The 26,135-nt window shown below is 40.5% G+C and overlaps 1 protein-coding gene across 2 annotated transcripts in view; it reads left to right on the forward strand.

Moving 5' to 3' along the window:
- The window catches only part of LOC309716260 (uncharacterized protein), an 89,083-nt gene that overhangs the window by 49,155 nt on the left and 13,793 nt on the right, over positions 1–26,135 (forward strand). Inside the window, exon 2 of one of the 2 annotated variants that reach the window (XM_082549958.1) lies at positions 2,867–2,908. The exons of the other annotated variant lie outside the window; for it this stretch is intronic. Within the exon in view, the coding sequence (XP_082406084.1) occupies positions 2,867–2,908 (42 nt within the window). The remainder of the gene's footprint in view (positions 1–2,866; positions 2,909–26,135) is intronic. 2 annotated transcript variants of the gene reach the window in all.

The following is a 26,135-nucleotide window of genomic DNA, read 5'->3' on the forward strand; positions in this document are numbered from 1 at the left end:
TTGGAGAACTCCTTTCAGGTGAACATCATTAGGCCATAATCATGTGTGCACTCCATGACTCAGGCCTTCAGGAAGTTGACTGAGAGAGAGAGAGAGACTCCTGGGATATGATTGGCATTGCCTGAAAGGACCCTCTTAAATCCTATGGAAGCAGTAAAGATACTACTTGTACTATAAAAACTTTCTTCTTCATATGACTGTAAGCTGTAATGTGCAATTTTTTAATTTGTTTTGGACTGTATGACTTGTAAAACCTGTAATCAGGTCTAGATATTGTTGGTTTGTTGCTCGTTTTTACATGTACCACACAACAGTGGTTAATATTTTTAAAACCAGCTGTCACTATTGGTAGTACTATTTGTTTTTAAGCAGGGTAGCTGTCTGGGATGAGGTTGCCGAGGCAGCAAACGTGACATTAAGGTGCATTGAATTGCTCAAACCATTATCTGTGTGGGCACAGATGCACTTTACAGAGACTTGTAAAGTCCTGTACTCAGGAGCTGGCAGGCTAAAGACAGTTTAATGTCCTTGTGTTTTCACTTGCACCCCATCAATGAATTCTTGGGCTGCACTACATTGTGAAAGACACAAAAATATTTGACACTTGCTGCTTATTTTTACCACTACTGTTTGCATTGTTTTTAATGACCAAACGTTTTAAATTATATGTCTGTGACCCTGGAATTTTGATTTTAAGTAAGAATAGTATGAGAAACCACCTACCTCACATGCAACTGGTTATGTAATGTGAGAAGAAAAAAGAAAAAAAAAAAAAAAAAAAAACACCAGGCACACTAGGATAAAGAAAGTTCAAGTTTAGCCAACAGTTTTAAAAATGCCAGCCCTTGAACTATTTTCCCTCTAGCTGCTAATTCAGACCTAATACAGTCAGCAAGCACCACCGTGGAGGACATTGTTTGTACAGCAGTTTAAAAGAGAGGTTGCAAAGAGAAGCTTTCCATCACTTGTTGAACCACTTGACACCTGCCCCAATGAGAGAGTTTCCAAGATGAATGGTCACCTAAGGCACTCATCACCTCACCTGTGACAAGCTGTGCTGTGAAAAGACTCTTCTTTGCTGTCAGTCTGATATAAACTGGCATCAGGACATCAGTGGGGGCACTGGTGATAAACAGTTCAGGTTAACTGAAGGAAAATCGACTAATTTTATTAGATCATAATAAAATATTAATCAAATCAATTTTGATGCAGTCAAATAAAAGCAAAAAGGAAAGAAAATCAGCAACATGATTTATTGGGCATATTTTTAATGGAGACTTAATGGGTGCGATCAGACTTTATGATGCTACTTCTGTGACCCTGAATGGATAAACAGGTATAAAAATGGAAGGATAAATGTTGCTATTGCCAGGTGCATGCATATCCCTGTACTGTATGTGTGTATGGGCTTTTCCTAGGCTTTTAGGAGCTGGTTTTTATTGCTTGTCCTTGTCGTCCTTGTGTAATCGGTGTTTGTGCAAGTGCGCGCGCGCGTGTTCTCCACAGATTTCAGTATTACTGTTTTTTCTGGTAGCTTATTGTAATGTTGCGTCTGTTTTTTTTTTTTTGTATTTGTTTTTTTGAAAAACTTATTCCACAGATCCCTCAAAGACCAGCAAATCTTGTTACTAAACATTTGCATGTTTACAGTAAGGATAATATATATATATATATATATATATATATATATATATATGTGCGCACGCTCCATTATCTGGCTGTCATGATTTTTTTTTTTTTTTTCACGTTTATTTATTTAACCAGGACATACTGTGGTGGCTCTTTGCAGTCAACTGCACTGCAACTTAAGCTTCCAGCAGATAGAAAAATGCTGCAAAAGTACACAAATCATAATACAACACAACACAAAGGTTGAACAAAATAAAATGAAAGTGTTTTTGGGCAGACAGTAATGTAGGAACAGCTGCGGAAGTAACCGCAGCTATTAGCTGTATCTACAGTATTATATGAATCATGCAATAAGAACACACATTACTGCATATTTTTCTCCCTCACAACACTAATGAAACCTCTGCTTCTTTTAAGCATATTTCATTTGTGTTTTGTGACAAATTTTTTTTCCACCGCTATTGCGTTGTCTTATGTTTTATTCAACTTCCGTGGTCTTTTGTTCAGCTGTTTTGTGCTGTGTTTGTGAACCTTGATCAAATTATTATTATTATTATTATTATTATTATTTTTTAAACTTACTGTTACTTTTATTTTTGTATCCACACCCAAGTCAAGCCAGCTGCTTTAAAGCTAGGCATTGTTTGATATACAAACAATATGTCAGTCAACCTCATCTTACAAATCTTGACTTTGTAAGTCTGAATAGAATAAAGTACTCTATTGGGGTGATATGTTATTAGAAGGTTTTTAAGATAAGATGGGGCCTGATTATTAGATTATGGCTGTAACAGGGTGCCAGTTGAGATAAGCCAATATTGCTAAAACCTACAACAGCTACTACCCCTTGGAAACCCATTTAATGAAGCTCTCTATGCACTGTTCTTGAGCTGAAGACCACATGAAGTTTGGAGGGCTGCAGCGATTAACTCTGTAGAAAGTTGGTAACCTCTGCACACTATGTGCTTCAGCATCTGCTTGTCAGGGCCAGGAGAATGAACCCAAACGCGGACACGGACGGAGGCACTATAATTCAAACATGAACTGTGAGCCAGACGTAGAGCGATGAAACTATACAGATTAAAGAGTCCACGAACGGGGGCTAAAGGTGAAATGGGTCGTGGTTTGGAGAAGGTGCTCAGAGTCACTGCAACGAGAGGAGAGAAATGTCAGGAGAGTTCCAAAGAGGTGTCAGGTAAGTAAGTCAGGTGACTTTCAGTCTCTTACTCGTTCGCAGGTGGAGAACAACGTGGTGGGGAAAGCAGTCAGAGAGGTCCGGGTGAGTTTCCTGTCAGATGTCGTGATTGCATGAATCCCAGTAGCCATGGCAGGGAGGCAGGCAGATGGAATGAAGAGAGGAGTAGAGCATGGACTGTTACAGTGAAGCTCCTGAGAAGACCAGCGTCCGAATAAAGATGAGTATTGTTAGTAGGTGAACAAGATTACTGGAAAAAGAAAAAAACAAACAAGGTAAGTGGGACTAGTAACTGTGAGAGCTTTGGCGGCCAACACTAAAACAGGTTAGCTATAGATCTGGTGATGAGATCACTGGTCTTAAATACAGGCAGCCTAATTGCTGACAGGTGTGGACAGAACGCTGAATGGAATGGCTCCGCCCAGAGGTGGAAACGGGCAGTCAACCTGGACCATGACGCCACTAACCCAGCTCTATGATTTCACATGGCCTACCACTTTGTGGCTGAGTTGCTGTCATTCCCATTCACTTGCACTTTGTCATAATTCCACTAACAACTGACTTTTGAATATTTAGTAGTGATATCATGACTGAACTTGTTGCACAGGTGACATCTTGTCATGGTACCACACTGAAGTTCACTGAGCTCCTGAGAGCGACCCATTCTTTCACAAATGTTTGTGGAAGCAGTCTGAATGCTTAGGTGCTTGATTTTATACACCTGTGGCCGTGGGAGTGATTGGAACGCCTGTATCCGATGATTTGGAAGGGTGCGTGAATACTTTTGGCAATGTAGTGTAGGAGTGAAGACGTGTCACAGGAAGTTGCGTCCTATTACAGTAGCTCTTTAGATTGACCCATTCTTTCACAAATGTTTGTGAACTGCATGGTAGCTGCTTGATTTTATACACCTGTGACCTCAAAGATAAAGAGGTGTGGCCCAATACTTGTGTCTATTTAGAGTAGTTGCATGTAGCCCCTTCTTTTACAAAGAATTCATGATGCAAGCATTTGATTCATAATTTCTTTTGGTCAGCTAAAACCAACAACATTTCTGCTCCGGCTTCTTTTTCTATGATCCCAGCTGCAGCGATGACCCACACAGCAACAACACATTGTTTGATGAGCAGTTTGTGATGATTAACTTGCATGCCCGAGGCACCAACTCCGTGATGGTCTTTTGTAATTTCATTCTCAATTTATCTGATTCAGATGTAGCAGAACGTGTGCTTAAAGCCAGCAGCATATATCATTATTCAGAACATTACTTTCTGATGGCAGCCTAAAAAGCTGCTTTCCCTTTAACTGCACCCATAAATCAGTGAAAAGCTTTTATGTTTCATTATGGGATGGAGGCATTATCCATCATTTGTCTGTTTTCAGGTTTGCTGTCTGGTCTGCAGACTAAAAAGGGAATATTTAAAAAGGTTAGATGGCGGTTTTGTCAAAACTATGAAGGCTTTAAAGTGCTTTCTCTCTTCAGAGGTAATAAGTAGGAATAATGAAACATTTTAACTTTTTTAAACAATTCTTTGAGCTCACTACATTTTTCCCCTTCAAATATTTACAACATTTTTCTGTGGTTCGTTTAATTGAATTGCCTGACGACATACAAACAGCAGCATGTTACTTAGTCAAAACAGAAGACCAGATATTCCCTCGGTGTGTACAGTATGCCAGTAGATCGTTGCTGTAGTGCTTCAAACTAAAGTAGACTTCCCACTGTGATCTCCTCATCTAAATCAGGCTTTAGCTGCACAGAGTAATTGCTTCCTGTGGCACATTTATAAACTGTGATTATAAAGCAGGTCAAAAAAAAGTGTTTAGTTCATTATAAGAACTTGAACTTTGCTGGAGGTTTTAATGGTCCTCTGACTCTTTGCCAAGAGATTCATTTGGGTTTAATCTTCATCTCCCCTGGTACAAAAGAGTGTGTGTGGGATAGATTCTCCTCCATAAAGAGATTCCTGCAGAAGTGCCTCTTATTTAAGATATCCAATGCAGCGAGGACATGCCATCAGTCATTTGTTAAAACTGTTTATCGTCCGAGTCTGCAAGTCGATTAAGGCTAACATCACCCCTCAATTTCACTGATATTATAGATTTAACAAGCCCTTACCATGATTTAATTATGTGATACACTTTAGTCAACCAAGGCAAATGATCACTACAAGGCATTATTTAAAAAAAAAAATACTATCAGTATAAGGGAAGAAAGGCTATACATTTTATCAACCACTTTTAGGGTATTTGTTTTTCTTTCTTCTATTTTTTCCCTCCATATTGTAATTAGCACAAATTAAACCATTCTGGTGGAAAGCTGCAGTCAATTAACTGAGATTGCAAGAGCGAAAACAGTGACCTTTAATCATTACACAATGTGCCGAAACTATTTACAGATCCTGCAGTTTTGTTTGGATTACAGACGAGAGCCTTATTTCTAGATCTGAGTTTATGTTTGTTTGAAAAATTAGCTTAGATGTATTGCAATTAACTACTTTTCATTAAAAAAAAAATCAAATCTGAGGAGAAGTGCAATAAAAGTAGACATATCTTTACGGTGTTACAAGTAGTCCAGTTCAGAGCAACTTGCACGGGGCGTGGAAATATTAATTCCCACCATCTTTGCCATTGTGCTTGGTTGGCCTGTTGTGCTCTGATAAAGCAGCTCCACATAAATCAGCCTAACGGTGTTTACAGCATGAGCTATAAGTGGCTATTTAACTAGCAAGTAAAAAAAAAATTCATTTGGCTATTGCACCCTTGCTTTATTGAGCCAAAATTCATCATAAACACGCTAACCCAAGTTTGTTGTCTTGCAATATTTTGAGCATACATCAAGCTTTATTGTTTGCTGCTAACTACACTTGCACAGAACGGTACCTATGGCATATGCTGTACAGCTCCCAGTTCTTCCAGCCACCATGAATGAGTAATAATGCTCCTTTTAAATGGAGGTGAAAGACTCTGACACTGAGCGCCATTATCAGAGACAAGAGTTTTTCTGAGGCCAACCAAAACGAGCACAAAAGAGTGACAGGGCGCTGAAAGAAGATAAGGCTCCCCAATTTACAGGCCTTGAGAGTCAAAGGAAGACTCGGGCACTTATATTAAAGGTTTAAAAATGGAGTTGTGTTTTTATTTCTTTTCCCCAGACCTCATTTTATCTGCTCTGAAGCTGTTGGTGCAATTGGTTTAAAGTACAGAAGAGTCTGCCCTCACTTCACTGCTTTGCCTCTGTCGGATTGTGTGCAAACTCGCCACTATGCATCTTTATTCCTTGGTGTGTATGCTTGGTATTTATTATCAAACAGAATAACCCTCCCTCTGATTTCATAGAACATTCATTATTGTGAGGAAAGGGAAGCTTTCCTCAGCGAAGGCCTTGCTGTGTGAGAAAAGGAGAAGAGTAGGAGAACATTGGTTTAAAACCTTTAATGCCTTTGGGAGGGAAAGGAGGTTTGACAGAATGTGTGTGTAAATACGGCGGGTGGTTGAGCTAAAGATGCGGCATGTTGTCCTCGAGGTTAGTATGAGAAACCACGCTTCTGGTGATAGGTGACATTTTATTGATCTGCAGCCAAGTTGGAGCTAAGCAGCAGCGTGAGCGAGGTAGCATTACGTGACTGGATATTGAAATTGTGACAGCGACGGGCTTTTTCTGTCCTCACTGGGCTGGGTCTTCATCCCCTCCTCCATTGTGCCTTTCTATATTTTTTCTACTTTTCCCTGCCTTTCTCTGTCTTAATGATTGAAACATATGTCTCAAACTCTAAAAAAAAAAAAAATTCCCAGAGAGGCAGAAGACCAAAGTGAGCAGAGGAACTGTGGCACGCTTTAATTGAGACCTTACATCACCCTTTACCCACTGGGGTCCGCTGTCTTTGTTTTATTCAGCACATGGCTTCTTGGACTCGTCCTCAGACACAGATTGACACAAACACAGATGCACAAATAGAAAAACAGAAAAAAGTAAGGAGTCCTCTTCTCCTGTAGACACAGGGACCTTGAGACAGCTGCTGTGAATGGCAGAAAAACAATGAAGCACTTTTCGTCCTCCAGTGAAGAGGCGTTGCCAGGCAGCAGGAGCAGGAGGTTGTTACCACCTTCATTCTGCCTCCCCACTCACAAGGCTTTCAGGAGAGGGTCTGTGTTTCACAGGAACCCAGGACCTCAAAACTCTATGCTTCCCCATATAAATACATATAGGGCTTAGACAGACTTTAGCAATGAGTTCTAACTAGCATTTTACACGAGAAATGGATATCGATTGCATTGAAAATGAGTAAGTAGTGAGACAAAACATTTCAAATATGGCCATAAACAATATTATTTATGTGTTGGGGATTATTCCTAAACTTAAGCCTCGATGTGAAGCCATAATAATTTTTTCTGATTGAATAAAATTTGGCCATAGTAGAGGAGTAGCTACTGTTAGAGAGATATGGGGTATTATATTCACATGGGAAGGTCCGGGTAATATTTTTTTTAACTAATATATCACATAAGCATTTAATTACAAGTAATAATAATATCCTCCTCCCTGAACCGTTCCCTGCAGCTTCAGGTCAGGCGCCAGCTCTAATTGTAGTTTGTGATTAGGTTGTAAATAAAAGCAGTAAATATATGTGGCCTTCTTGGAGTCCTTGGGAGGGGTGCTGGAAGGCTCCTCATCTGGCAACATTGTTGTAGTGCTGGGGGACTCGTGTAGGTAACAGGTGCAAAACCTCGGTATGCGTGGATTTGTTTAATCGTGGGCTTCGGTGCTAATCACAGTTAGTCCATAACTAATCCTCTGTTCAAGTAAGCATAAGGATGGACTAGCAACAGTGGTAGATAATCTCATATATACATACTCAAATAGAGGAGCGTGAACTGATAGCGGTGGTCCATCTGGTGGTAAGTCGGATAAGATGCCGGAAAGTGAGTTTGTCTTGGGAGCTGGTTTTCTAGCAGAACTTTTGCAGTAGTCATAGGGAAGCTGGGGACAATGAGTCTGAATAGTCCTTAATTCCTCCCTCCATTTCTGAGACTGCTGTACCTAGCTGCACTTAGCTGTTCACACCTGGATGCGCATGGCCACACACGCTCCACATCTCCTCATCCGTAATCCAGTCGTGTTTTCAGGTATTCATCGTTTATCAGCAGAGTCGGGATTGTCAGCTACTCAATAAGTCGCTGTGACTCACCTCAGAGCAGAGCAGCGTCCTCAGTCTCTCCTGTAATCCTCTAATTCCTCGCTGGGTTGCTCCCCCTTTAATGAATGTTATGTATATGGAATTTGTTACATGTAGTTATTTATTTATTTTTTTTGTATTTGTCAAACGACTACTTCTATGTAGCTCTTATCAGCCTGAATAGAAAAACAAATGGGGCAGACTTACACATGTGGCCCCACAGTTCACTGTGGAAGCAAAGACTTGCAGTGACACTGGATTTGAGTAATAAGACCTAAATGAGAAAAGAGAGTAATTCAGGCTGAAGTCATAAAACATTGAAAACAGGGAAGGATTATGATAATATGTGCTAATTTTGTGTTCATTCTTGTTCTGAAGACTGTAGTTCTCCAGTGTCACTCAGGACTGGTATGTGCAGCAATATGTGTCTTTGTTTTTATCTCCCCACTACTCACCCACTTTTCGATCCTTTTACCCACCCATACCCCACTCTCCTCGAGCTGTCGTTCTTCACCCCTGGCCCCAGATTAGCATATTATAATAAACTTATATACATATATTCAATTTGTACATGTTTAGAAATGTATATTAGGTTGAACTACTTAGGCACTCAGGATTTATATGTATGTCTGATATGCTGCCGCGGTGCAATTAATGCAAACTGAAATCAAGCACAGCAAACACTATAATCTGATATGATCACCGTAATTATACTCACAATCAGGGTTTCCACAGTGTCTATAACACATGTGGAATATTAATGTCGTTCACATTAAAGCAGCACACATTTCTGTTATTTTGCATGAAAGGTCACTGAGCTTAATCAAAAAGTTGTTTGTCTTCCATTAGCTGCATCTGAAAAAGAACAGCATGCACAATAAGAAAGAGGAAAAGAACATTTTCATTAGGACATAAGTACAGACTGGATAACATAATTCGTCCCCCAGCTCTAAAAAGACTGAAAAGGAGGTCTTAAAATGCTGCATTTTTCTTTTACTTAAAAAAAACACTGCTACAAGGCTTCACAGTCACTATTCTTCCACAATTCAGGGAACCTGAACCCGCCGAACCCATTTTACAATTGCTATTTAACCCACATGCATGTTTTGGGGAGGAAGTCTGGAGAGACCACAGCCTGAGCTGTTTTTTCCCCAGCCAGACCAAGATAGCCAAGAGGTTTCCTAATTGATCCTGTCAGTAGTATATGCTTATCTCAGATTAATCCATGCTGGTGTAAGTACATGCAACTGCCTCAGTGAAGCTGTGAATGGCTCATTAAATCAGTTATGGTTCCTTTGATCACTCCTTGGTTATTTGGATAACAATTCTGGAGCTAAAATGCATATAAGGACTGACCTGCAGGTATCTATGACCAAAACCTATCTAAGGAATCCCTCCAGGGACATCTTATTCGAATGTCCACCCCATTAGCTTTCGATGGAACATCTTGTGCGTACCATGGTGATTGTGGGTAACACAGATTTAGGGTTCAATTCTGGAGAAGGAGCCTAAGAAATGCCTACCACATCCAAGAAAGGCACCCACTCCTGACCTTGGGGAACAGTGGAGAAAAATACTGACACAGGACTTTTTCAAGGCCCTGTAATTAGAATTAAATGACTTTACAAAACTGTTTTCCATTGAACATGACTTTTAAATTGCATTACAAAATCACTTCCACTTAAAAGTTACTTGTTATGTTATCGCATTATCTAGGAAAAACTCATTGGAGTACTTTATCTACCAAAAGTGGGTATCCCTTAGTGCTCCACTGTCCAGAGAGCATGTAGCATGCAGTGCATCTACTTCTGAACGTATAAACCTGACCTTAAATGAATCTGACATGTTATTAGAGCCCAAAACAAGTGGATTACATTAGCAAAAAATGCTACATATTTATGTTTAATGTAATGTAAGAGCAGCAGTTTATCAAATGTTAAAACACAGTTTTGCTGATTGATACAGTGTGAAGGATTACTTGTGTTTGGTAGAGTTTAAATGTGCAATCTGGATGTTTAATAGTAAATTGGGTTTGATAAATGTGGCAAACTGATTAAAAATGCTGTTTCCATTCATATTGTTACATGTGTATCACATTTACTTACTAAATGTCTGAACACAGAAAATTGAAATTAAATAGATGTAGAAATTTGCAAACCTTTTACAGGAAGTTTTCAAATAACTATGCATTCATTAATTCCATAGGAAATGGGAAATGTGCTTCATTAATTGATCATCACCAAGTACCTGTATAAAGGCAGAGGTTTTGGCAGTTTGCTTGTCTGGAGCATTCAGGTGTGTCTTAACACTGTGCTGCAAACTTCCTAGGAGTGGACATCCCAGCAAATTCACCCCAAGGTCAGACTGTGCCAGCTTCACAGGCCTCAGTTAACACGTTAAATCTTAAAGCTTATGACAATAGAATTACAAAAAGAATGAACGAGTATGTCTGAAGGGGTGACAAGAGGGGAAAAAATGGCAGCTCTGCTTAGGTTTGCAAACTTGCTCTGAAACAAACCATAGAACTTCTGCCATATTGGCCTTTGGACGGACTGAAGTGGACATGTTGGACAATAATGCACAGTCCCACATCTGGCAAAACCTAACCACAGATTATCAGCACAAACGCCTCTTACCAGCTGTCAAGCGTATTTAGTGGAGGGGTGATGATTTGAGCTTGTTTTGCAGCCACAGGAACCTGAGCATCTTGCAGGCACTGAGTCAGCCATCAATTCCTCTGTGAGCCAGACTGTTCTGGAGTCAAATGTGAGGTGATCTAAAGAAGATTGGGACAAAATGTCTCTGATGTGAGAGACAAAGTTACACAGACAATAATTAGTTCAAGTTATTGCCGCTTAAGGTGGTTCCACATCCAATCCAATTTGAACAGAGGCGGTGGTTTAAGACACCAACTGTCTGCCATCTATAATCCAGTTTTGAGTTCCCTCCCCAGACGCCTTAACACCGACTCACATCCTGGGCCATCTGACCTCAGAAATTTGCATGATAAGGTGGGGCCAGGTTTCACAATGAGCTCACCCAAAACCCTGGATCATCAGGGGGTCCTTTTGTCCCTCTGTGGGGGGACACTCCCACTAGGTGTAAATCTGGGACTCCCCACCATTTGACCTTAGAACTGAAGAAGCTTCTTGGATGAGAGGTGAAACGTCTTCAAGCAACTTAAAGAAGTCCAGACGCCTTTCTTTGCAAGCTCCTTTGACTACGATGACCTGGATGACTGAGAAGCTTCACAGACACATCCAACCATAGGGTGTACTTTATTTTTCACAGATTTGCAGAGTCCTGTGAAAACCTTGTTTACATTACTGTATATCTATTGGAAAATGTTCATTCAGACTCATGAGACGACCGCATTACAGCTGCATACACATGTGGAAAAATATGTTTACATATTACAGACCTTTCACAAGTTACACTTAGCCATGTGCTTGCAGTACTCATGCATATCACTTTTATTTCCTGTCCTAAATAGTAAATTGCACATAATATGCTCTGCTAGAGAGGGTTAAAGTAAGGGGTGATTTTGGTGAAAGATATTCCCTGCCTTCATACACCTTTTGAATATAAAGTGATTACAAGCTGGGGCCATCGAAGTGTGCCAAACTGACTTGAGTTTCACTCTGGAATTTAATAATTTAATATTGGAATTTAGTACATTTCAAGATAAAAGGAAAATCGCACAAACAAAATACTCCGCTGCTACACCGTGTGCCCAGAATGTTTAATAGCGATGGCATACTAATCGCAGCTTATTTAAAAAGCGCACCTGACTCACCCAGCAGGACAAGGCGTCAAACTGTCACGAGAACAGTATGTTCAGACAGTTTTTGTTAAAGCCGTTCATGAAAAGGCTGCTTCTGTTTGTTCCGTTAAAGCGTGTTCATGCAGCTGGAGATCTTATATAAGGGATTGGAAGTTTGCACTGGGGTATTATGAATGTTTGCTGCCTTTGCATGGTGGAAATATGAACTAGTGCCATGTTCAATGGAATTAACTTTCTTCAGAGGTCTGGTGGGAATTTAAGGGCAAACTCAGTTCCCCACTTCAGATATGGATGATGACTCATCATATAATACCAGTCTGTGAATAATACCCAGGATTTTGACATTTACATGTGATGAGGAGCCTTGAAAGAGCCTTTCTAACCACTGAGTCTCATGTGGTGTTTTGCCAAGTAGTGATAATAGCAAAAGAGCATATTACACATCGTTTACAGTGATCTTTTTAAAGTTTTTACCAAGCCAAGATGACATTTTGTTTCATTCATTTATCCAATGTCCTCTTACTTTAAATAAATTATTAAAATAAATTACTTTTGAGCTAAATCTAAAAAGTTATGCTATTAAATAGTGTTTTTGCAAAGAGAACTATTATCAGTTTAAATTAGTAACATCACTAGGTCCTCATACTTCTGTTTTCAGAACTTTAATTGCCTCCGTCCATCTCTCTCACCTAACAGTACTGCCATTCTTGTTCTGCTTTAGTTAAATCACACCCATCCTTCAGAAGCTCCATTCGGTTCTAGTTAAATATCGTGTTGATTTCAAGATTCTGCTCCTCACCTTTAAGGCAATCCACAACCTCGTTTCGCAGTACCTTGCTGAACTGCCCATTTATCCTCTCAGATATTCTTCTACCCACCACCTCACCACCCTACGGCCGCCGTGGGGTCTGGAGCTTTCAGCTGCACCACTTCCTGAAGAGCAGTCTAAGAGTGATCAGTTTCAAGTGAATATCAAATAGTGCCTGTTTTTTGTAATGGTGATCCCAAATGGGACTGGGAAAAGAATGAAGTAGAACAAGATTAACGACAAAAAATGTGTGATGTTCTGCATGTGGCATGACAAATAGACACAGAGAGGATGGTAATATAAAATAAATGACTTTGTTTTGCATTATCTAAATGAGAGTTAAGTGTATGCTGGCATATTCGAAATGTGCTTAATCTAAGGAAAGAATCATATTTTACTCCATTTCTGGTCCCTAAACGCTTGAAGTGTGACGATGATGTGTACCCAAAAGGGGGGGGGAAAAAGTAAGTGAGCACTTTTTGAATCGTAAAAAAATATTTTTAAAAGCCTGGTGTTGTGCTCCTCCCCCTGTGACTCCGAGAAACCTTGACTCAAAGCGGTTCCTCTCAGCTGCACATCACTGACTCCCTCTGGACGCTCCCACCACTCTGCTGTCACCACATGCTCTATTTCCCCTCCAAATGTGAATACTCTCCATCCCTCTGTCTTCTATATAGTTTAGGGACAGGTGTGTGTGTGGCTGCGTGTGTGTGTGTGTGTAGAGTGTACTCTGTTTATGCAGTTGTCTTGCAGTTCTGTGCTTGTCTGCTTGAATGAATAGATGTGTGTACTCAGTTAAATAGACTCTCATAGAATTCCATTAGTATCTATTTCAGTGTACGGTTTTACTGTTTCTGACATCTTTCCAAGTACTTGATGGTGTGTGTGTGTGTGTGTGTGTGTGTGTGTGTACAAGACTGGAGCTCTCTTGAGGGAAGCAGAGAGAACAGTGGGACTGAATGTCGGACATTTTGGATGGCTTCCAATCCGATACAGTGCAATACCTTGCTTCTTCCTCCCTCAGGCTTGGTTGACATTTAATTTCTCTATCCTGGTGTCCAATGCATAAAAGAAAAGGTCCTGCTGCAATTACAGCCAAGGTCAGTGCAATGGAGTGCAATGCACTGTGATGTTAAGATGTCGAATGAGCACTTTTATAGCATAATTGTCCTACTCAGCGCCGGTGCACACACAAATACCCACGATAGCACGCAACAGGGAGAGGAAATCTTCATTTTTTATTAAAACAAAGACGTTATTATCGTCCCACAGTATTACAGCGCTGAAATCATAAATGTAGGAGCATTTTTTGTCTGTGTCAGTCAGGATCTGTGCATATTTAATTTAATCCATTTATAGCTATTTTAGTCATCTGGCGTGGAAACCATGCGTGTCATGAAATCTGCCTCCTGCTAATGGTTTTAACATAATGGTTTGGTTTTACTCTGTCAGCCAGATAGATATGTGGGCTTCCATGTGCATTAATGACCTGTCAGTCAAGGAGAAGCAGGGCAAAAGCAACCGCAGACAAACAAATATGTCCTGAACACACGTAAAAACAAAAAAAACAAAAGGTATGCCGTCACCTAGAAACAGTCATACACGGATCTGTGCAGTCATTTGTCCGTCAGTTTCTGGCATGGTCATTATTGTGGTGACTCTCAGTGTGCACGTATTGCTTTAACCCTGCCAAAGCCTTACTTACTAGCCTAGCTTAACACCAAGCCAATTGAAGTGACACCTTGTTATCATTTTTTTTTTACCCCCACTTACTGCAGCTCTCAATCCTGCCAACCTTTTTTTCTCTCCTTCTATCTCCTTCTCCTTCCACCTAATACCTCGGCTCTCATCTCATTTAGTTCCTTCCCGGAGGCTCATTAAACAGCTTACTCTGGACAAATGCCTGGCCAGTGGAAGTACTTGTACCTGTGTTGGTGTAGTTACGGCAAGCTACCACCAAGGGGTGATATTGTGCCGTAAAGAATTTGCTTTTTCAACCCTACTTTACTTTCAAGTGTTCCTCCTGAGCCCCCCCACCCAAAAGTAAAATCATGTAGCCCAAACATGTGTGACCATGTAAGTGAAGAGGCTATGCAGGAAGAGTGAAATTAAACTGTACATATGGGAGAAAAGACTTAGAAGGATGGAGCAGATGGTAGACAGATGGAGGAGGGCGGGCAAAAACGAGAGACGTCGCAAGAGAGGAGAAAGGGCAGGATCGAGGGTGAATCAATCAGCGTCTTCCTGTGAGGCGTGACAGAGTCGCAGGCAGCTAGATGGATGCCCGTAGGCGTGCTCAGTGACTGGCAGAGCAGCTGGCTGTTCACTCTTTTTTTTTTTTTTCGTTGGATTCACCTGGACGCTCCATTGACACACGGCGCTGACACAGCACCGGCACCCACAAACGCAATCGCGCATTCACCCTTGGCTTATCGCACGCACACACACAAACATGTTTAAAATTCACAGTAAGCCCTGCAAATCGAAAAGCTGTTTACAATGGGATTAATATGGAAATGGAAGTTAATGCATCTGTAGCTTTTTCAGAACAGTTAACTCTGGAGCGGAGCCCTTTCGGTGAAACCTGGGTGAATAGGCTCTGGTGGATGTGACTCAGTGGACTGAATGGTGAGACTGAGAGAGACAGGTTGGTGAAGAAGTTGAATGCTGAGCAGGTCCTGCCTGAGGGCCAAGAGCCAATATCCGTCACCATGGCATTAATTATATTCTCTGTTCATTAGAGCACACCCTGGGGACTGCTGTTATTAGACGCAGCCCAATTAGGCCTGCAGTGAGCTAACGATGCCGGGCTGAGGCAGAGGGGCAGTGAAATGCATAAGGAAACCTAGAGGGCTCCATCATCTCATATTTTTTTTCTTTTTTGTGAGGAGGGTAGAGACCAGATGGAAAAGGATGATGTAAGAGGAAATGTAATCTTACAGGACATATCCTCAAAGAAAAAACTGCATTTGCTGAAGTCTCTTTGAGTATATGAAACAAAAAATAAAGGCTTGTGTGAAATGCAGATATAAAAGAAGGCCTGTGTCACAGGATCAAGAGAGAGATGCTTTAGAGAACCAATTTCCTATGATGGCATTCAGAGTTTTACCTGAAATAAACCTTGTGATAGGTATATGTGATGGAATATGAGTGTGTGACAAAGATCTGTAAAGCCTTAGTTTGTTGGGCCACCACATCCCAACAAACTAAATGTGGGATACAATGCTGGGAAGTAGTCAGATGTATTGTATTTGAATGTAACTTTTCCAACTCTTTTGCTAAGTAAACACAATAAGAATAAAAGTTTTTAAATATGGTCTCATGCGAGTCTTTATGCCGTCCTGTATTCTCTGTTATCTCACTGTTATTTCACCTGCTGTTGCATCTAGTAACAGTCTTTGGGTTTCAGCAGGGATGCATCCAAAAATTGGTATACCTATTATTTTGAGTTATACTTGACAATTTTAGCCAATTATGACACATACTGTGTGTTGCTTTGCATTATATTTTCCCCCTCAGCGAAGTTGAAAAGTGAGTCTAGCAAAAAAGACAAAAACTCTGTTTGTTAGAATATACTGGCTGCTTCATTTTCTTTGTGGTAGTTTCCATCATATTTACCTATTTACTTAAGCTTAAGACTTTCTGTTAATGTGTAACATTCACTAATGGCCATAACGCGAGACAGGCTAACCTTCATTTGACTGTAAAGTTTCCCTTACATGCATTGATTAAAAGCCAGACTTAGGAAAGTGCATGTCCTGCAGAGACGGGGACCGCAGGACAAGGCGTAAAAATGCTGTACAGCCATCATTTAAAGAGGGACATCTGGTCGCTCATACTTGTACATCATTTTACACAACGTGACATCCGTGGCTCATGTGGTAGAGTGGATTTCATGCTAGTCACGCTGTTGGGAGTTTGATCCCCGGGCCTCTGACACGCGTGTCCTTTAGTGAAATGCTTACACCCCAGGTTAGTCCTGATGGCAGGTGAGCACTTTTCATGTGATGAATGATAACCTTACTGTAAAGTGAATTAGACCTGAGATAAGGCTTAAAGGGGCTGTATGAGGGTGTAAGTGCAGATTTACTTCAGAGATTTCAAGACTTTTATTACTTAAAGAAAGCTGCTTGGGAGAAGTCACTGTCCCATGAATGACACTGCCTATTGCTCATTTTTACAACCCCAGAAGGAGACAGTGGAAGTGAAATGGAGCCTGTGCATTGAGGAGTAATATGTCAACTTTATGATTTGGTGAAGGGCTTCCAAATGTAAATGGGAATTAGGAGATGAGAGGAACTTCACAGTCAGCATTGCAGCCTATCAAGCTTTTTTGCTATATATTCCATACACTGCTAAAAAGTTGGTGAAGATATATTCTTCTCATGTAAGCTTAATTAATTGTAGTAATTCTCTGATTATATTTTTAACTGTTAGAGCTCATTTAACAGCTCCAGATATCTATTTTTATTGCAGCTTAACATTTATTTTTATAGCACTTTGACTGGGATTTAAGCTGAGAGTAATATCCAAGTGACACACCAATATTTTTGGCAAAAAACACTTTGAGACCACAAACCTCCACCAAGGTAGCTCACTCTCTGGGCAGTGTTTAAGTATATAAAAGAATATTATTGTACAAGTTTATTTTTGTGTTCAGAAAAACTATGACTTATTCAGGAATATTGTAGATGTGTTGAAATTGTCATATTGCTATCATTTAAACGATTTTAACATGTTACTGTAAAAAGTCCTAAAAGTCCTTTGGGGTCAACTTAAAAGAAAGTAAAAGCTGTCAAATGTAGATATGAAATATAGTGTGATATAAAAAATCTACATATACCTACATCATTTCCTGAATGTTGCCAAAACAAACAAAGGTAGTAAATTTTTGGCATTTTCCAAGAGAAAGGCAATTTGACCATATTTGACCATGTAGGGTTAGGGTCAGAGGTTCAAATTAATGTGATATTTGGAATCCACATATTTTGTCCCCTATGTGCTGCCTATTTGCTGTCATTACTAACAATGGCAGTAAAAAGCATAATTTTAAATAGCTCTATAAAACATTATTATCAAGATCAGTCTATTAACCTTGAAAGAGAGGTCAGAGGTCAAATGTGACATGATATTTGAAATCTGTATACGATACCTTCTGTATGTTGACAACACACACCACACTTGTAAGCATCGTGTCTGTCTTATAAGACTTTTTGTCCATTTTTGGCCAATAAGTCATTACGCTGACCTTGAAGACTCTGGTGGAAATGAGCCAAATCTTAATGGACTGTTAACATGAACCCACCCTACAGCCCTACACAGTTTGATCACAATCCGATTCAAAACTTTTCAAGCTATTGAGTTTACAGACAGAAAGGCACAAAGGGCAAACACTACCAAAAACAGGTGAAAATATGGTTTCTTATCTGTTTGTTGATGTTATTTCCTTTGCCTGCTTGAAAGGTAGGGTACCTTCAATGATAAGATTCCAAGTCAGACATGAATATAAGCAATGCTTTAGCTATGGAGCTTATATTCATTGTTTTGTGTAGTTTCTGTAATATGCGATGACTGAATGACTAAAGAAATGTCAAATGTCAAAAATCTCAACAGAAATCAGCAACACACCAGTGCTTTACTTAAGAGCTTAGTTTTGACAGCATGCAAAGCATCACTTTGATGACACCCATCTCTGCTGACAAATTCAGCAACCCACCTTTGCTAATCTAACGTGAAGGCAGATAAAACACAACTGGAGCTGCTGAACTGCGCTCATCATGGCACAAACACAACTTGGCATGACAGAGCGCTGTGGTGTTTCTGCTAACGGTCTTAAGCTTCTACAAATATGGAAATTCCCCAGCACGCCCCCTTGAGATTCTGCAGTATTAATGAGGAAATGCAGACAACAGCAAACAGGTGTTTGTGTTGTGTATTTATCCAGAAGACTCTTGTTTACTCTGTGATCAGCAACACTGTAAAAAAACTGCAAATTGGGGCAGTAGTTTTGTATTTATTTGTAGTCCCACTTTGTATATATAATGAAAGACGTGAAACTAAAGATACTGAAAACAGTATAGATTTCATGACTAGATCTTGGGAGAAAAATGCAAATAAAAATCATTTCTAAACAACACAGTCAGTTGTAGTGCAACATTTGCACTTTTGGTACAAAACTGATGGTGTGAGTTCATCTCTATGTGATGTTAAAACACAGCAGTACTTGAATACCGTATTGATCTTCTGTTGGTGAGCACCCTCGCTTCCTGTTCAGTATTATTTTTGCCTTTCAGGTTATTTTTCCATCTCTGTAATAATGACTGTAAATGTGAGCGTGCACTCAGCTGCCCCAGTTCAGGCAGTGTGCTGTTATGTCTGGAGGAGAGGTGAATTAATGTGTCAGCACTTCTTTGATGCAAGGCCTGTTTCGCTACAGCGTGTCTTTGGTTGATTAAACACATCGACTGGCCTGTCAGCGGGCTGGAGGGATGGCCCGCTGCAGGATTCTATGGAACCACTTCTCCACCATCTCTGAGCCTTAGTTGGAGGCTAAAAGTCAAAAGCAGCGCTGGGTGTGAAGTGATGTCAGCACAGTATATTTGAAAACACAAAATCATGTCTTCATCTCCACTGTTTTACCTCCTCTCGCTGTTGTGTAGTATTACTGACAGGGAACTTTTATCTTTTAATCTCCAGCTATTCCCCACTTCACATCCTGCAGCGTTCTTCAAGGTCCAAGACTAAAGAACTGCTCTTCCATGGTAATAACAGTGCCTATTTGAATACTAAATAGATGCTCATATTCTGTAATGGCTTCTAGCTGCTCTCTATTACTGAATTAATCCTTTCAGACGGCCTTTTTTCTCTCTCTTATACCCCTAACCGTCTCTAACTGTCGCTCTATCTCTGTCTGACTCTTTGGGGAGCTGATGCCATAACATCGATGACTGCCCGCCTGTAGTGCAACCATAGGCTGATTATGCACTTTCCCCTTCAATCTAATCCAGCTAATGATCCAGGGATTTCATATTTATTAGGCAGCATCCTATTATTTATCATTTCCCAGCACCCCGCATATATAGTGCTATTGGATTTGAGCAAATGAGAAGAAGGCAAAGGCAGAACTAACTGTCTGGAACCTGGGAAGCATAATGCCACCATTTACTATAACGGGTCCAAAGCAGGTATTTATCTCAGAGTATCATTATCTCATTCTCCGCCAGGTTACCTTCAAAAGTGTTAATGCGATGAGACCCATGGATATACACAAAATGGCTGCTTTTACAGTTTCTTCCACATGACTGACTGAAGGTTGTTATCGATTTAACACATCTCGGTTTATTGAACTGGTTCAGTCCAGCCGGGCCTTAAGGGGACAACCTACCGATTTAAGAAAGTCAAAGTTAATCATCACAGTCGAGGGTTGTTTGGGTTCTCACAGATATTTTAGTTTTGGAGACTACAATTTGTACAGGTTTTGAGAGGCAAGGGGAATTAACCCAATACATCAGACCACTCTAGGACTACACCTCCTTAAAAATGTAATTAATGTTTGTTGTGCAGCACAACAAACTAGGATTGTGTAGTTCGTGAGGCTTGTGTAGGAACCATAAGTAAGCATGTAGTCTAGTGACTTTCTAGACCCTGTCTGTACTCTTACTGCAGCATTTTGGGTCAACTGAAGACTCTTCAGCGAGCCTTTAGAGCAACCTGATAGTAATGAATTTCAATAGTTGAGCCGAGAACACGTGAACTAGATTTTCAACTTCATTCTGAGAGTGATGTTTGTAATTTTAGCAACATTGCGCAACTGAATGAAGGCGGGCCTAATATGTTTGTTTAATGTGCGTGCTACAGGGCATATAAGGTGGCTGTGGCTCAGGCGGTAGAGCAGTTCACCTACTAATTGGAACATTGGCGGTCCAGTCCCCATGTGCTCCAGTCTGCATACTAACCCCAAGTTGTTCAGATGTGTCAATGTTAGATAGAAAGCACTTACACAGGAAAAGCATATAAAAAAGAAAGTGCTGGTGTGAATGGGTAAGGAGGCAAGTTGTATAAAAGCCATGTTGTATAGAAAATATAAGAACCTCTCTGTTTACGAATCCTGATCATAAATGACTCCAAGATTGCTCACAGTGTCACTGGAGGCAGAGGTAACGCCAAAGTAAGTATCTGATTAGACACCATGTGTCTTTCTCTAGACCAGGGGTGTCATTACATGCTCCATTTTTAGGACTTTACCACACAGCGTTTCCTGGTGTGTGATGCAGTGATCTGCTGTTAACTCACTGGTACATTTCTCCTCCTGCATCTTTACTAGATCCTACATCCTGCACAACACCAGCGCTCCATCTGTTGTCCCAGGGCAGTTTCATGTCGGTTACACTTTGAAATACGTTTTCAAAAATGTCTTTTCCTGTCGTTGTCCCGTGCATCGATTTAATTTCCAATATTTCCTCTTCATGGATGAAGATGGTCAGCTGTGCAATGTCCATCATGTATGTACTTTCATCCACAGCAAGAGAGTATGTAATTTAAGAACACACAACTGTGTTCTTAAATCAGGCTCACATTTGCCAAAATCTGCATTTTGTCTGGACACAAGATGCCGTACACCTTTATCGTGCAGCTCTTCAGAGTGGTACCGGGCTGATTTGGCTGTCTCCTCTGCTACAATAAAACTTGCTTTCACAACGGTTTCACTTTGTGATTTTGCTCTGGTGAAAATCTTCTGTTGAAATGTCAGATTCTTCTTTAGCTCTTCTACTCTCTGTAGTTTCTGCTCTGCATTTCAGTTTTTCAGCTTATGTTTTGACTCGTAGTGCCGTCTTAAATTAAATTCTTTAATTACAGCCACATTAGCTCCACAAATAAGATACGAGTTTACCAGCAATGTTTGTAAACATATATTCAGCCTCCTGCGCTGGTGCTGAAAGGCTCTGTTTTCAGAATCAGCTTTTCTCTTTGCCATTGTGAGGGGCTAGGTAACAGAAGTTTGACTTAATTGACGCAGGAATGTTCCCAGGTAGCCTAGCGTTCGGCAAGGAGGCTGCAGCGCTGCATTATCTGTAGTTTGTGTGTTATTAGCGCTTCATATCGCCGGGCCATGCATAACAATAATAATAAATCTATATAAAATGATCTCGCGGGCCGGATATAAATGTACGCCGGGCCGGATGTGGCCCGCGGGCCTTGACTTTGACACATGTGCTCTAGACACATGTTTAAAACAGAGTGCCTAAATACAACAACTTCTTGCTTTTAGAAGAACTTTCAACAATATTAAGCTAGCTGGCAGCTCATGGTGAGCTGGGGCTAGTAGAGGTAGTGAGGCTAGGAAGGATAGGATGAGCTGAAGGAGGCTTGTACAGCAGAAAGCCTGGCGGGCACTTTGAGTTCAGTTAGCGGGATAAGCAGGGTTGGTAGTTGAATGGTGCGTTGACATGGAGCTACTGGGGAACAGGAAAAAACAAGAATTCCTAGGGAAGTCAAAAAGCAAAATACAGAATGATTATGAAGTAAAATTAGCACTGAACAATCAGGGCTTTATTCACCTTTTTTAGTCTTATATAAAGTAATGTGTTTTTTCTTAATCTCTTTATCATCTACCAATCTGGATTTCAGTCCACCACATAAAGATGCAGATAATAAATTATTTCAACAAGAAAAAAACTCTTCTTCTTTTTTCCACAAGCTCAGCATTATGAGTTTTAGAAATACTTTCTTTCTTTCTTTCTTTTTCTTTTTTTTTTTCTTTTACATTTCACCTCAGACTTGTTCTAAGCCAGTAAGGGGAAATGACCTTTTTTCACTTTCTCCTCCAGTGCATATGTTATGCAGACTGTTGCTGCATTCTGATGTGCCTGTCAGAGCACGCACACACACACACATACACACAAAGAAGAAACACGCAGTGGATTGCAGATAGATCTGATATTGTGTTTGCTTTCTGTACTCTCCTTATGTTAATTGACCCCATTGATTCTGTCAGGCCGATCCAGAGCCTACAGACTCTCTGCCTCCCCGCCCCCTTCAGCACACATTTCACCTCAGTTCATTTTCCGTTAGCCAACACGCACGTACACACAGAGCTTTTCGCATAATCAAGGTGTGGCTTATAAATACATATTTCACAGGTCGTGGAATTTCTATTTGCTTCTCTCCGGCCCCGTAATGACCACATGCTGTTTTGAAATAACTATAATGAGAATTTCTGTTTTCTCAGCAAGTATGTGCTGCTCTGTATGCTCATTCATACAGCTAAGCAATTGTAATACAATAAGGGGCTGGCCAAGATGTATGAAATGTCATATACAGTCACCTCACAGTGCTGTGAGATTGGCTAAGCAGAAGCAACAGCAGTATAGAGTTATGAGAGTACTTACTGTCTTGGCTCGGTCACATTATGGTCCAGTTATAAGCACGTGAGTGACAGTGACTGATTGTCCCAGCCGGGCTTATTATCGCCTGGTGTTAGATTCAAACTGTCTGAGTCAGATCAGCTGTGTTCTTTGACACCCCCCCGCTCCCCGTACAAGTATTACAGGGGAAGTACAGAATTAAAGCTCAAATTTGCATGAGATCATGATTGGAGTGTTTTATCACCATACTTTCTAAATGGCAGAGTATAGCAGAACGCGGTGGAGTGAAATGGGCCAAATGTACCTCGTGGTGCAGCAATTCATCTTTACAAAAGTCTATTTCTGCTAGATTCCTTCCCCTGACATCCTTTCAGGTACAACGTTTTGCATGTTCCATATAATCCTTCTTTCTCTCGGTGAATTCGGCTCTGCAGCTCTACCCTGCGCCTAGATTAGGGTGCTGGGAGATGTGGAAAATGAAATCTTTTGGAAGCAGCCTGCTGTGATATTGCAAAGTTCTGCTGCCCTCACACCTACGCACACCCTTTCACCTTTACAATATTTATTGTAAGCACACACTCGACACTTTCTAGCGCTGATGGATGTTGTGATAGGCAGCTCGACTTCGGCTCCCAAGCATTTCTAATTAAACGAAAAGAGATCCAGGCAGCATTTCTCTGTAATTCTCAGATCGTGCTGTGATTGTGATTCACAGTGTAAGCAACCGAGGAACTCCGCACTGCCCTATCATTTTGACACCTGTTATAATTCCTGCATCTGATAAATAGGGGTCAAGGCTACCTGGAATTGGTCTAGACTAGATATGTAAAGTGCTCTGTCGTGCTGGAGGAGAAAAAGAAAAGAGAGGACAGAGAGAGGACAAATGAAAGGAAAGAAAAGAGCATGGTGGAAGCTGAAACCGAGGGCTAAACTGCACAGGGATATAACGATAGACCTGCCTGTGCTACAGACTTAAATGAACCAGATTAGATTTACTCGCCAACACTATAATCTAGACTGTGAACGCAGGGCTTTAATGTATTATGTCATGGCCAGCCAGAGAAGAGCCATGTTCAGCGATTGTCTCTAATGAGCTCACCCATGTTGAAGTGCAAAATAGGCTGACATTAATTCTTAATGGGGGCATTAAAAGCTTAGTTAATGGAGAATAGTGAGCATTTGTGATTAACTGGCCAAATTAATAGCAAGTGTCACATTTAAACTTTGCTGAACTCTGTGTGCCGGCCTTTCTGTAGCGAGCAGGGCTTTGCGAATTGCATCAGAGTGTATTCTGGATCTGCAGTAAGAAAATCCCCAAGAGAAAACAAACAACTCGAAGGCTTTGCAGGGAGAGAATGGTGTCATTCGGCTTTTTGCCATGAAAAGTGTAGAAAGAAAAAACAACCCATAAGCAATCATTCATAGTCCACCTCTCAATACTGTCCAATTTTCCTGCACTGTGTGTGGCTCAACAGGAAGTCTGTCAGGTTGTGCTGAGGAGATTGACACCTTTATAGTTCATTCTCACAAACTTTGACTCAAACAGGTGAAAATAGAGCTTTTTTTCTGTTACCGTTGGTGTTTTAAAATTTTAAATTCAACCTTCATTGTTCTGCAAAGTAGAGAGCACAAAACACACAAGAGCCAATTTCTCTCTGTCAGCTGTTAGACTGACAGAGAGCGATGTCCTGCCCACCCGATTCAAACCTCAAGCTTTATCTTTAACAACAACACTTGATTTCTTTCGTCTCTGACCCTGCAGCCGTTTGTTATTTTTTCACGTCTGTAACTCTTCAAAGGCCTGTGCGGACTGTTTAACGCAAGGTGCATCAATCTGTGTGCTCGATATCAGTTCAGAATGACGGCGCCGGTTTGTGTTTGCTGATGCAACCCTCTGCAGGAGATTGTTGCCCTGGCATTAGAGAAGAGTTTTTGAAAATCATAACAGAGGAAAATTTGGCTGGAGCTTTTAAACGTCGACTTCTTTCCCATTTGCGAGGTTTTCTTTTCACGTCTGCGTAATAAACGGGGAAAAGCTAGCATGCGATGCATCTGATGCCTAATTAAAAAGCCATTTGTATTATGACCCTAAACTGTTTCAAATCGGCATGCTAACATGTCTTTTTCTTTGATGAATCCAAATGATTTATGCCATATCCCCGTCTGCCGTTGCTTCTTTCGGTTTTAATGGGAAGCACATTAATCAGTGGTAATGCTTTCTGTGTTGCAAATGAAATTGATGTGACATTGTGTCGCCCATATGAAGTAACTTTGTTAGATAAAACTGTTTTTTGTGGCTCTGTAAAGAATTCACTCTCAATATTTAAGAGCTACCTTATGGTTGCATCACAAAGCCAGTAGACCAAACTCATTAATCATTGTTTTGGTTCATTTAATGAGTGTGCATCAGTGTGAGTGAATGCAGTATTCCAGGTTGAACTGGAACTGGCTCATAGTTCAGTCAAATAATGAATACCACACTGATAATCTTAAATTGAATTCAAATTGAATTAATTAAAATAATATTACTGTGAAAAAATATAAGGAGGGGGGAAAGTAGTGTTGTGAGTGCTTTGATAAGGTAAGTTAAGGAAAAATTTATACAGGATAATAAAGATAAAATAATACAACGCAAAGTGGAACCACATACTAAGCAGTGCTCATGCTTGGCAAGATGAGATAAGATATACTTTTTGTTTTCCAATGTTTGTTAAACACAACCTTGACAGTTTTCTCAGTAATTAAAATGCTATATAACAAAACAAATATTTAAATAAGGTAAGAAAAATGCAGACAAGAGGGGAGCTCAATAAATTGGAAAAAATAGATAAAGAACAACACAAAGGAGCTTAGTAATTAAAAAATATGTAAATAAAATAATTTAGAAAATAGTGAGGAGGGAACTAAAGACGGAACCCTGCCATAGCAATCACAGAAGTGATGTCAGGTCTCTCTTCTCCCTGGACTCTCCGATACCGCTCCTCCCACCTCCAACACAAAACCAAGAAAAATAAATAAATAACAGGCAGCCTGGGGGACGTCGTCCCGACGTGTCATTCCCCCTTCTATTGAACTGTGACAACACCAAATTGCCACATTTAAGCAGAAGTTCTCCTGGACTTTTAGCCTTTCCACTCCCCAGAGTCATGCTGCTGAGACATACACATCAGAGCTCATT

This window comes from Aulonocara stuartgranti, assembly GCF_965226115.1.
Source record: "Aulonocara stuartgranti genome assembly, chromosome: 2".
In the NCBI taxonomy this organism is placed as follows: domain Eukaryota; kingdom Metazoa; phylum Chordata; class Actinopteri; order Cichliformes; family Cichlidae; genus Aulonocara; species Aulonocara stuartgranti.